Below are 13661 nucleotides of genomic sequence, written 5' to 3' on the forward strand. Positions count from 1 at the left end.
CAAACCAGTTTTTATTTGTGTTCGATAAATAGCCCAAATAATTGAGAACGAAGGTGGAAGGAATTGGAGAAAGCTAGATAACTAAGAATGGAAAGGAAATGCTTCAAAAGAAAAAAGACAAGTCTAATTTAGAACCCAGTCTAGGCATTTAAGTGTATTTTATTGAAGTTATCTCTTCTTATTGGATAAAAATTTTCACTTATAATTTCTGTGCTCTTCCAAGAAGTCAGGCACAGAATCTTTTTTTAAAAAGTACTCACTGAAAAAAATACAACCAAACAAAATAAGTAAAAAAGACCCCAAAATGTTAAATCAGCAATTTCATTCTTAGTATTTAGATAGTATGGAAGTTCCTCAAAAAATTAAACTTAGAGCTACCTTATGATCCAGCAATTCCACTTCTGGGTATATATCCAAAGGAAAAGAAAACACTAACCAAAAAAGATATCTGCATCCCTGAGTTCACCACATTACTTACAATAGCCAAGACATGGAGGCAACCTAAGTGGTCCATTGATGGATACAGAAAATGTGGTATATATACAAAATGGAATCTTTTATTCAACCAAAAAAAAAAAAAAAAAAAAAAAGGAGAGTTGCCATTTGTGACAATATGGATGGACCCTGAAGGCATTATACTAGATGAAATAAGTTAGAGAAAGACAAATACCATATGGTCCTGGTAATATGTGGAGTCTTAAAAAAGCAAAAACAGAAAAAAAACCAAAAACCTCCAAAAACTTAACTCTTAGACACAGCGAACAGATTGGCAGTTGCCAGAATTAAGGGGTGGTGGGTGGGTGAAATGGGTAAAGTGGTCAAAAGGTATAAACTTCCGCTTATAAATAAGTCATAGGCATATAATGTACAACATGGGGGACTGCAGTTAATAATACTGCATTGTCTATTTGAAAGCCGCCAAGAGAGTAGATCAATCTTAAAAGTTTTCAGCACAAGGAAAAACTGGTAACACCATATGGTGATAAATGTTAACCAGCCTTAAGGTAGTGATTATTTCACAACCACATATACATATCAAATCATGTTATACACCTGAAGCTAATAGGTTATATATTGGCTATATCTCAATTAATACTACATATATGTGTGTGTGTGTGTGTGTGTGTGTAGATATACATATACACACACACACATATATACACATAAATATGCATATACATACACACACAGGTTTTAAAATTGAGCACAAATAAAAACCAGTTTAGCATACTGTATTTATTATGCATTGTATTTTTCTGAGAAGTTCATAGAGCTATTTCACTCCACCAAAGAAATATTTTTGTGTCTTGGAACACACATCTTTACAAGGCACAGAGTATGGAAGTAAAGACAGAGGACTTATGCCAGGACTCACTTTCCTAACGAGCCATAAAATTCAGCAGAGGAATAGAGTTTTGGACTTAAAATGACATCACTGGCACCCTCAGCTAGCAGAGTGAGTAGGCCAAACTTTCACCACCCTTCCCCTAGCGCGCTGTCTTCTCGCTCTCTTTGCCTCAGCCTTTTCTCCTGATTGGTAATTTTCCCCGCAGCCAGCACCTTCCTGCCTCAGCTTCGGGGGCTTTCCACAAGCGCTTTGCCAGCTCTGTTCTCAGAGGTTTCCCAAGTTTCCTCACGGTCGTGCGCCCCACTACCCACAATCAGCCATTTTTATAACAGAATAGGCTACCGGAGCAGTGGGTCTCCTTGTATAGAATGGCTCTTACTGTCTTTCTTCTGGAGCCTGGTGTTCCAGGGGGGCCTGGCCAGCCTCTTCTACCCTGTCAAATGAATAGACAGATGGGTTACAATAATTACACGGCCCTGACACACTTCCTCTTCAACATCAGCTTGTGCTCCAGGGAGGGTGGATGGGTACACACCAACTAGAGAGTTATTCTCCCTTTGGAGTGCTCCCACTGGTTATAAACCATACGTCTATGTGGGCAATGAGGAACTACAGGACAAAATGCTAATGCATGGCTTTGTCTGTTCATCACCACTGTATAACTTGTGTTTGGGGTACAAGTTATCGAGTATTTATTTATTTATTTATTTATTTTCAACGTTTATTTATTTTTGGGACAGAGAGAGACAGAGCATGAACGGGGGAGGGGCAGAGAGAGAGGGAGACACAGAATCGGAAACAGGCTCCAGGCTCTGAGCCATCAGCCCAGAGCCCGACGCGGGGCTCGAACTCACGGGCCGCGAGATCGTGACCTGGCTGAAGTCGGACGCTTAACCGACTGCGCCACCCAGGCGCCCCAGTTATCGAGTATTTAAATCAAACGATCCTCACTGTGTTGCCACAGAGTGGCTAACTGAAGCATGCCATGTGTCAAGCTGGTTTGGATTTCTACCTTTGGACTTCGTGTTCTGTTTTGTCCACCTTTGTAGATTAACATCCTTAGGTGAAAAAAACCTCACAATACTCCTAAGTCTTCCCAAAAGAGAAAATGAAGGAGAAATTATGAGTTTATAAGGAGATGTGTGAGACTTAACCTTTATCATTTAGTAAAAACGGCAAATAGCATACGCTGGTTTATGATGTGGCAGGTTACATCATCAGTAGGCTGTTGATCCTAGTTTGTAGATGAGAAAATTGAGGTTTACACAAAGTGGCCCAAGGCCACAGAGCTGGTAAGGCACAGAGTATTGAAACAGGACCTGGGCCCCTCCCCAAAGTAAAGTTCTTTCCACCCTATCAGACGTCTCCTCCCAAGTGAAGTCACCAAGGGAACTTTCTCATCAAGAAGATCCAGAGAAACGCATTTTCCAGATAATTATTTTTAAAAGTCTGAGAAACAAGGCAAGATGATCCAATTAGGATCTCTGAGGTTTCATGAAATTAATCCCAAGAGACTTATCTTGAGAGTATGGGCTGTATGGATCTACTAGATCTTTTCCTTTTTATCAGGAACTATGAGTAATAGGATGTCTTCTTAGGGTATGTGACTTCTGGACCCTGGGAAGGCTAACAACTCATTGATTAGTTTTTCTATCAGCTAGACCTACATTTTATGTTAGAGCTTAGCCATTTGCATTCATAAATGAAGACCTCAAGGGTAGGGCTTGGTGAAGCCCATCACCCCAAATTCAGAAGAACAAGAGTGCGTTTCTGGAGTCCTCGAGTAGCAGATAAGGAGGAGGAAAACATATTTCTGCTCCTAAAAATATTCTTTCTGTATCAATTAGGTCACATCCTAACAAGGTTACTCTCAAATGCCCACATAATTACTTGTCTTCCACGTTCTCCTTTCAGGCCCTTGGGTCCTTCTATTGTGCTGTCAAATCCAGGAACTCCCTAAAAACCAGAAAACAGAACAATTTTGAATATTTCTCCTTAAAAAGGTAACGGTCTATAACATATTTACTCACTGCCCACTGCCCGCTCCCACCAAAAATTGACAAGAGAAGTCCAATCCATTTGAAAGCATCAACAGGAAAACATTACAAATGGCTTACACGTGATTTCTTTTCCTCCTGTGCTCTGCATTGTCAGTAGAGAGTGGGGACCTAAGGTGAATGTGTATGTGGGGAAGCAAGCGCTCACCATACATTTCTTGTCTCTTAACTTTTGTTCTTCTTTCCTGGGGTTTATGTTAAGTCTATACTTGAGGGTCGGTAGATTTTTACTCTCCCTACTTTTGGGAGAAGGCAGACGTTTGTAATGGGTTCTACCACAAGAAAATAAGTACACTGGGGAACGCTGAGGACTGTACCTGCCACCCATTCCCTCTTTGTCCTCTTGGATGCCTGGTAAGCCTTCTAGCCCCATATGGTCATTCCTACTTTTCCAATTTTCAGAAAATTCTGGAATCTCGCATTTTGCCCAGTATTTACACAAACAGTCCAGCAGGAACTCATTGAAAACAGGCAGATGTTGTGGGCTAGTATTCTTAGCAGGCCAAACTGAAAGTTTTTCGTGGGTAGTTAGGACCACCAATAGAGCAGTATCGCCATGGTGCTAGGATAATCAATTGAGCGAGTCAATTCAGTCAGTAAACTGAGAGGGGACAAGAATTATCCAGTCCTGCTGAGTGCCAGCTGTTGGGTTGTTTGGCTGATAGCAGCCCAGATTACCTTCATCAATCAATAAGTAATTTGAGATCACCAACAGGGAGGTGTCATTGTTCCAGATGCTTAGAAAGATTTTTAAACAAATAGTCTATACACTCACAGAGTTTATAGGCTAAGAGAGCAAAGAAGATGAGTTTAGAATTTACTTTATAACTAAGATTACCAGAATTTATGTGAAAAATTACTTCTCTTCCCCACATACCAAAGCCAAAGATTGTATTCTACATTTTCTGTTTCATTTTTAAGTCTAAATATTTGTCTGTTAAATTCTCCAAGAGGAGTGTAACTTAATTACAATATTAGAGAATTGTATTTTGGTGAAAATAGGAAAAGAATGGTAATGTAAAATCCAAAATTTTATTCCATTGGATGTAACACAATTTATTGTGATCCAACTCCGAACTATTTAATTGAAGAGATGACATTTTAAAAGTCATACACTAGCACATTCTATAGAATAGAGCATCCTAGTTTGCATGTGGACCCATTGTTTGGTCAGTCTGGCTAGATGATCTATCCATTGTTGTAAATGCAGTATTAAAGTCTCCTGCAATTACCACATTCTTATCAATAAGGTTGCTTATGTTTGTGACTGTTTTACGTATTTGGGGCCTTCTGAATTCAGTGCATAGACATTTATAATTGTTAGCTCTTCCTGATGGATAGACCCTGTAATTATTATATAATGCCCTTCTTCATTTCTTGTTACAGCCTTTACTTTGAAGTCTAGTTTGTCTGATATAAGTATGGCTACTCCAGCTTTCTTTTGACTTCCAGTAGCATGATAGAGAGTTCTCCATCTCCTCACTTTCAATCTGAAGGTGTCCTCAGGTCTAAAATGAGTCTCTTGTAGACAGCAAATAGATGGGTCTTGTGTTTTTTATCCATTCTGATACCCTGTGTCTTTTGGTTGGAGCATTTAGTCCATTTATATTCAGTGTTATTATAGAAAGATATGGGTTTAGAGTGTGATATCTATAGGTTTCATGCTTGTAGTGGTGTTTCTGGTACTTTGTGGTCCTTGCAACATTTCACTCACAGAGTCCCCCTTAGGATCTCTGATAGGGCTGGTTTAGTGGTGATGAATTCCTTCAGTTTTTGTTTGTTTGGGAAAACCTTGATCTCTCCTTCTATTCTGGATGACAGGTTTTCTGGATAAAGGATTCTTGGCTGCGTATTTTCCCTGTTCATCACATTGAAGATTTCCTGCCATTCCTTTCTCGCCTGCCAAGTTTCAATAGATAGGTCTGCTATTACCTTTATGTGTCTACCTTTGTATGTTAAGGCCCGTTTATCCCTAGCTGCTTTCCGAATTCTCTCTTTATCCCTGTATTTTGCCAGTTTCACTATGATATGTCGTGCAGAAGGTCGATTCAAGTTACGTCTGAAGGGAGTTCTCTGTGCCTCTTGGATTTCAATGCCTGTTTCCCTCCCCAGATCAGGGAAGTTCTCAGCTATGATTTGTTCAAGTACAACTTCAGCCCCTCTCTCTCTCTCTTCTTCTTCTGGAATTCCTATGATACGGATATTGTTCCATTTGATTGCATCACTTAGTTCTCTATTTCTCCCCTCATACTCCTGGATTTTTTTTTTCTCAGCTTCCTCTTTTTCCAAAATTGTATCTTCTAATTCACCCAATCTCCCCTCTGCCTCTTCAATCCGCACTGTGGCTGCCTCCATTTTATTTTGCACCTCATTTATAGCATTTTTAAATTCATCATGGCTAGTTTTTAGTCCCTTGATCTCTGTAGCAATAGATTCTCTGCTGTCCTCTATGCTTTTTTCAAGCCCAGCAATTATTTTTATGACTATTATTCTAAATTCTTGTTCTGTTATATTGCTTAAATCGTTTTTGATCAGTTTGTTAGCTGTCACTACTTCCTGGAATTTCTTTTGAGGAGAAATCTTCCATTTCATCATTTTGGCTAGTTTTCTGTCCCTTATCGTTTTAAAAGCTTGTTGTGTGCTCTGAACCTCTTAGCAGCCATTGAAGCCTCTGTTTACTCATCTGACTTCCCTGTGTGAACACCTCCTCGTCCTCCAGGATTTTCAATGCCATCCTTCTCAAAGAACTCAAGAACTTATACACGCAGAAATTTAATTCTGAAATTAGTATTTGGGTATTTTCTAAATCTCAAGCTTTCGGCCCCAGCTTATGGGCTTCCCATCACTGGGTCAGCTCCTACCTCCATGCCTCCCTCCCTTTCGTTTTCATTTTCACTTCCCAGCAATGTGGGGAAAGGAGACAGCTGAAGATGCCAGTGGGCAGGTGCACCGCTGTGCCTTCTTCTGCACCTCAACCTGGGCTCCACTGGGTCGCTCCCACTAAAAGAGTACAGCGCCCCAACCACCATACAGACCTACAAACCCCGTGAGGAGGGAGTGGGCGGAGCAGGCGTGGACCTACGTGTCACCCGCCTGGCAGCCACACCAACGTCCAAACGTCAGCTCCCCTGTTTGGTCAGTCTGAATATGAATTGTCCAGTCTGTCAATTTCTTCCTATGCAACTGGACCAAAGAGCGTCATCTAACACAAACTGATAAAACGTGGACTTCTAACAATGATATGCTTTAGAATGACGAACCTCACTAAACTGTAGCTGAAATGATCTAATTGAGTTTTCTCCCCAACATCACATGAGATTACATGAGATTTTCAAAAATGGGAAATTCCCAACAGACAAACTAGCTTTCATTTGATCAGCAGTTGACTGAATAGGCACAGATTGTAAGGAATTTGGGCCATTTGTATGTATTCTATGAATAATCTGATCATATGTGGATTCTACGTATCCAATCTTGCTCTCCAAATTTTCCTGAAATAGTAACCCACAAAAACCACATGTGAAAAAGCTCAGAGTGTTGTCTTCGATTTGAGATTCCCAAGTGGCTAGGAAGAATTACCATGCATTAAAAAACTATCTAAAATTAGTATAGTGGCAAACAGCCTATCACAAAAGTTCCAGAGGGTTGAATTTTCAGCCATCTCTAAGTCACTGAACATTAAAAACAAAAAACAAACAAAAAAACCTTTTACATTATTCAGTTTCTTTTGAAAGTCTTATGTAATCAAACAGACAATTTAACAATTAGGGGGGATTCTGACCAAAGTGAATGGCAATTTTATAGCAATATCCCAAGTAAATTTTTGGGCATCATATATAGATGACTGAAAGGTCTTTGCATTTGAACTAGTGTTTCTTATTTTTTTAATTTATGGATAGTTTTTGTTTTTGATTACATACTCTGAAGCTGTTTCAAAACTCTCAGGTTATCAGGCTATTATCAGAAGACGTCACTAAATCAACAATGTTGTCTTCATGTGTAAATTCCTCTGCTGTTTAAATAGTTATCTTCAATGTATACCACTTATATTTCTCAATATATTGTACTGAATTCTTTCTCTGATCGATCCATTGTCTTTAATAACTCCTCCCCCAGTATACAAAGTCCTGTGAGATTCCCAATTGCCCACATCCTTACCAGCACTTGGTGTTGTCAGTTTTTAAAAAGTTTAGCCATTCTGACGCGTGTGTACTATACCCACTATGGTACATTGCTGGTGGGAGTGTAAATTAGTATGAAATTTTTTGAAAACTGGCTTAAAAGGCTGAAGCTTATTATAGGCACATACGTTATCATTAGGCATTCTACTCCTGAAGTACAGACCCAGTGGAAATGAATATAAAAGCCAATCAAAAGGCAAGTACAAGAACATTCATAAGAGTGCTATTTATAATAGGAAAAACTGGGAACAACTCAATTATCTATTGACAGTGGAATGGATAAATAAATTATGGTATATTCCCACACTGGATTACTATTCAGCAATGACACTGAATGAACTATTGTTGCCGGCAACAGCATGGATAAATCTCACAAGCATAAACTTGAGCAAAAGAATACAGAAACAAGGAGGGTATCCTATATAATTCCATTTACTTAAAGTTCAGGGACAGGTAAAACTATGTTTTAGGACACTGATTACCTTTGGGAGGGGCTGGTAATGAATGAAGTAGACATGTGGGGAGAGGGCTTTGGGGTTGCTCTACTGTTGTCCATTGTTCTATTTCTTTAGCTGGGTGCTGAATGCACAGATGCATTTACGTTCATCAAGCTGCACATTTATAATCTGTATACTTTTCTGATGTTATAGCTCAAAACTAAGTTCTAGAGATCCAATGCCCCACATAGTGATGACGGACAACAATACTGTATCATATGCTTCAAAGTTGCTAAAAGACTAGATCTTAAATGTTCTCATCACAAAGTTAGAAATGATAATTATTTGACATGATACAGGAATTAGCCAACCCCATGGTGGTAATCATATTGCAATATATAAATGTATCAAATCAATACCTTATGATACCTTAAATTTACACAGTGTTCCATGTCAATTATATCTCAATAAAAAGGCTTAACAAACATTTAAAAACAAACCTAAATCCTAATTCATTAAGGCTTTGGAGACTTATTTATGTGTGGGTGGGGTGATGAAAATCCTATAGTACTGACGTTCCCCTGGAGTTGGCGTATCCCCCACATTGGTGTGGGTTGTGCCTATTCAGCCAGGTTGTATCCGGGAGAGCAGGTACCTTTGGGTCATAGGTTTTGCTGAATACAGTCTTAGCTGGCTTGGAGTCAAGAAAATTAAGCTCATACTCTCAATTGAGAGAGACTGCTGAAGAACGGAAGAGGAGAGATGGCTTTGTTACTTCCATTCTGACCCTATTTTGAGGTATTCAGAAGAAAATAATGGAGGGCATTGAAGTTCCCTGATGGCTCTGAAGCACAACAATTCTGAATATGTAGTCTCAAAAAAAAAATACATGCACAAATGATGGGCAGGGTCTTCTCACTGTCCATGTTCATCCCACAGATAGCACAAGGAACTGCTTTTAAAGTTCTACAACAGTTGTACTTATGATGATTTAAACTCAAGATTGTTGTATCTTAAAGTGGGTCTCTCTCCTTATCAGAAGCTGATGGGAACTAAGCTCTGTTTAGCTCACAGCCCACTCAACCCCGACACTTACAGGGTCTCCTCGCTGGCCCTTTGCGCCTCGGTCACCAGAAACCCCTCGCTGTCCCGGGCTTCCCTAAAGATAATACAAATCAGAAGAAGGATAAGACGAGACTTTTTAATAACACTAGTAAGAACAAAGAGCTTCCCTTCTCCCTGATTTGAATAACTAAATACCTTTCTCCTAAAGCTTTTTCTAAACCGGACAGAGGGACAACCCAAAATAGTTTCAGGCATCATATAAATAATTTAAGAGTGACCTCAATTATTTACCACAGTAATGAAGTCTGTGTCCCAGACACATTTGTTGTCTTGTTTAGTTTTTACAGCTACTTTATAAACTAGGTATTGTTTATATCTTTCTTGTAATGAAACAGCTGAGATTCAGAGAGATTATCCATTTTCCCCAAGGTGGTTCTATCAACTAGAAACTGGGGTTCCGACTCAACTGTTCACACCCTGAAGACAGATAAAGAAGATGATGGAAGTATGGCAGCTGTTGGTGTCTGTTCTAGATGGGAATGAGTGGCACACATTTTCAATGTGCTACTCCGCACCACAGATTCTTGTCAACACCCTGTTACCATTCTTGGTGTGGTAGCTGTTTTTCATCATGGTCCCAATTCATCACTCCTCTCTGTATCTATGCTCTTTGCGATGGAACTCTGCAATGCTTTCCAACTGTGGTAGGGCAAGAGTCCCCACCCCTGAGTTTGGCCATGACTTCATCTGAATTCCAAGTCTAGGCCTCAAGAAAACTTGTGTGTTTCTCCTTGTTCCCTTGTGCACCTGCCATGGCCACAGAAAGGTTAAGGCCAACAGAACCAGGCAGCGCTCTCTGGCCCCAGGAGGAGGATCAGAGACATGAGGAACAAAGCCCCCAGCCAGCCCATAGACACACAAACCAAGGGCATCCATGCTCAGCCTAGACCAGTGATCTAGGCTGTGAACCTCAGACACATAGGAAATAATTTACTGTTGCATGCAACTGAGGTTTGGTGATTGTCACAAAGCAATTTTGTGGCACTAGCTGCCTGATACACTTAGGGTAGCGGTTCTACTCTGTTAGTCACACCTTTAATTGCCAGGACAGTTTGCTGTTCTCTTTATCGAATCCTTACCTGGGATCCTTCATCACCCTTTTCTCCTTTTTCTCCAGGAAGACCACTTTCACCCTAAAACAGAAGGATAAACTCAGACTTCTGTCTTCTTAATGAGAAATAGCTCAGAAGGGTCTTTATGGGACACAGAGAAAGCTCTACCTGTTCTCCATTTAATCCACCAATTCCACTTTCTCCAGCTTCTCCCTGAAAACACAGATGTGATCAGAAGAGTATGTTACATTTATGTGGAAACAAATCTGAAAGTCTAGTTTTGCCTTTCATATACAGCCTGGTCCTGAGCAATAACAAAGATTACCGAGTAATAGAAACTGTGAACAGGGGCACCTGGGTGGCTCAGTAGGTTGAGCATCCACCTCTTGATGACGGCTCAGGTCATAATCTCACATTCGTTGGCTCGAGGCCCAGGGTGGGGCTCCACACTGGGCGTGGGGTCTGCATGGAATTCCCTCTCTCCCTTTCTCTCTACCCCTCCCCCACTGGCATGTGAGCTGGCTCTCTCTCTCAAAATCAATAAATAAACTTTAAAAAAAATTTAAAAAAAGAAACAAACTGTGAACAAATAATACGCATTGCCTGCAATAAAAGACGGGAATAGACCGAATCAAATGGCTGGCAATAAAAAAGGAAGATCAAAGGAAATTTCATTGTATAATCTACTGGTCAGTAGTCTTGAAAATAAAAATATTTCTAGATACCAGGTGGGCAGATAATGGATATGTTTGGTACCATACCTCCTGTCCATTTAGTCCCCTGTTTCCCTGAAAATAGAAAGGGCAGTAGTGGTTAGTGTAGGAGAATGGAATTCATGTTAGGAAGACTTCACAATGTCTCATGCAACCCTTACCTTCGGACCTTTGGCGCCATAGCATCCCTTAGTACCTTGCTCCCCGACTGGTCCACTGGCTCCTCTTTCTCCCTGAGAAAGACCACATACCTAGATAAGCTTTTTCTATTGTAATCTGGATTCTGTCTTAGAAATTTTTACAAGTTTTGTGTTGGAAAAAAATGTGTAACTGCTCATGGTTTACAGTCCAGAATTCATGCTTATTAAAGCTGAGCATGTAAGACAATCAGAACTACTCTGATGACAGCCCTTTGCTTTGGATCCCACCTGGATACTGCCCTGGGTGGGGTGGTATCTAAATAAAACAGACATACAAACAACTGGCAACTAAAATGTATTCTCAAAATTTCAGGAGATATTCCAGGAACAGATAATGAAGAATCAGTGAGGTATCAGAGAAAGATGCACTGGGTATGATCTAAGCAAGATCTAAGCATGATTTCTAGTCCAAAATCTATCTTTTTCTTTCTTTCACCAAATATGATTCCTGCAATGCTTGTCTTGGTAATCCCACTCGTCTGTGAGGTCTTGTGAGTGGAAATGAGAGGTCATCCCCTGCTTCTCTCTCCCCAGGTCACCAAATTCCATACATTCAACATGCTTAACATATCCACTTATACTGCCCCCCAACTAAGATTAGGACTCCTCTGTCTTGCACCTACTACTGCAAGACTTCCACCTGTAACCTCTGCCTTACTAGCATCTATAACATTGTCTGAGTGTGCTTTCTAAAGCCACGCCCCCTCCATTTTTACTCCTGGGCTTAATATAATTCAATGACTGCTCATCAACTAAAAGATACCATCCAAATCTTCTGCAGGATATTCAAGACTCCCAAAAATATGGGTCTTGCTTGTCACCTAACCTCCTCTCACCGTGTCCTGGGTTCCAGCCATGCTGGCCATGTGCCATTCTACACAGATTCGATTCTGACTCAGTTACATGTCCTTCAACACATTGCTGTCTCTCTAATAACATGTTCTTCCCCACATGCTTTGCCTGAAGAAGTATCTATTTGTCCTTCAGATGTCTGCCTAAGCATTACCTCTAGCTTGCGGCCTTCCTCTCCCAAGATTCAACTGTTACCAAGGCTGTTATGGATTTGTTCTGCCATGCTTTGTCACAATGCACCTCATTATACCTTTAGTATAGTCCTTGTGTGTAACAACTGGAAACACAATGGTCTCATTTGCCTTTCCACTAGTCTGAAGTTACCGGAGATAGGAATCATTTTTTCTTTTCTTTATTTATTTCTAGGGTCTAGCACTGTGCCTGAAGCATGGTAGAATTCCTTTGTATATATTTGTTAAATGAATAAACGAATGGATAAGTTCATTTATGAATGAGGTCTTTGATAAATAATGTGACAAATGGTAAGATGCTCAACAGATCATTGTTAAATGAATGCATGGATGGAAGGAAGGAAGAAAGGAATGGTTAGATGGATGGATGCAAAAAAGAGTAGAGGTCCTTGATAAACAATGTGGGGAGTTGGTTTACCTGTGCAAAATGGATCAGGAAGAGGGAAATGGCAGTGATTTGAGTCCCCTGGTGAAGAAAAGAACTTTCGCACTGAGTTCATTGTGCAGCATTGGCGAACAGTCAAAGAGGAGACAGTAGGTTAATAAACCATTATTGACCATCAGAAGCAAAGCCCGATGAGGATTAGGAAAGACCTCAGATTTTGTACATGAATTCTTAGACTCTGACTTTTCTTTTTTTCCCTCTGAGTTAACACAAACGATTTCCTATTGTAGATATGTTCTCAGGAATAAATACAGGTGAGAAAACCTTGACTTACAGCAATGCCTTCCTCTCCCAGGTAGCCCTCACTGCCTTTAAAACCTGGGGATCCCTGGAAATAAGGAAAGGAAGAATGCATTAGCACTCCACAGACCAAAAACCAGAGGTAATCAAGCAAAAATCTTTAACTTTAGTTTCACTTTACGGAGAGCTATAGGGGTTTGGGAAAAAAAAATAGTTCTTCCTCCACAACTTAGGCTGTATTTACACACATAAAAATAAATATAGTTTTGGGGTGCCTGGGTGGCTCAGCCAGTTAAGTGACAAACTCTTGATTTTGGCTCAGGTCATGATCTCATGGTTTGTGAGCAGAGAACCTGCTTGGGATCCTCTCTCCCCCCCTCTCTCTGTTCCTTCCCAGCTTGTACGTGCTCTCTCAAATTTAAAAATGTTTTAAAAATGTAGTTTTGAAACAAGCATCCAGATAACTCAAGTGTATGTGCATGTGTGGATCATAATATTGTCCATAACTCTCTCTGGGGTTATATATAGTGCTGGAATTTTTTTCTCAGATGAACATTCAAGTGCACAGAGCTATATTTGCCCTTGACAGACTAGAATTATCCTCTTTTCATTAAAAAAATCTTTCAGGGTTTATGCTACACATAGAAAAATAGGCCACACACATTTCTTTTCATTCTTTCTGAGCCCTGCTTTAAAAAAATCTGCCATTCTCCTTACATGAAGTTGAAGCATTCAGGAAATAGTCTGAACACTTTATACAGAGACACAAACATGTTGATTTGGGAGTTATAGTGCCATCTATAAATTGTTCACAAATCAA

General features: G+C 40.1%; 1 protein-coding gene across 2 annotated transcripts in view; it reads right to left on the reverse strand.

Moving 5' to 3' along the window:
• The window catches only part of COL6A6 (collagen type VI alpha 6 chain), a 195451-nt gene that overhangs the window by 80273 nt on the left and 101517 nt on the right, over positions 1-13661 (reverse strand). For both annotated transcript variants that reach the window (XM_053221451.1, XM_053221450.1), the window contains exons 13-20: positions 12876-12929; positions 11075-11146; positions 10962-10988; positions 10369-10413; positions 10228-10281; positions 9120-9182; positions 3239-3304; positions 1728-1781 (exon numbers count right to left, since the gene is read on the reverse strand). In XM_053221451.1, coding sequence (XP_053077426.1) covers positions 1728-1781; positions 3239-3304; positions 9120-9182; positions 10228-10281; positions 10369-10413; positions 10962-10988; positions 11075-11146; positions 12876-12929 — 435 coding nt within the window. The remainder of the gene's footprint in view (positions 1-1727; positions 1782-3238; positions 3305-9119; positions 9183-10227; positions 10282-10368; positions 10414-10961; positions 10989-11074; positions 11147-12875; positions 12930-13661) is intronic.

This window comes from Acinonyx jubatus, chromosome C2, assembly GCF_027475565.1.
Source record: "Acinonyx jubatus isolate Ajub_Pintada_27869175 chromosome C2, VMU_Ajub_asm_v1.0, whole genome shotgun sequence".
Taxonomy (NCBI): Eukaryota; Metazoa; Chordata; class Mammalia; order Carnivora; family Felidae; genus Acinonyx; species Acinonyx jubatus.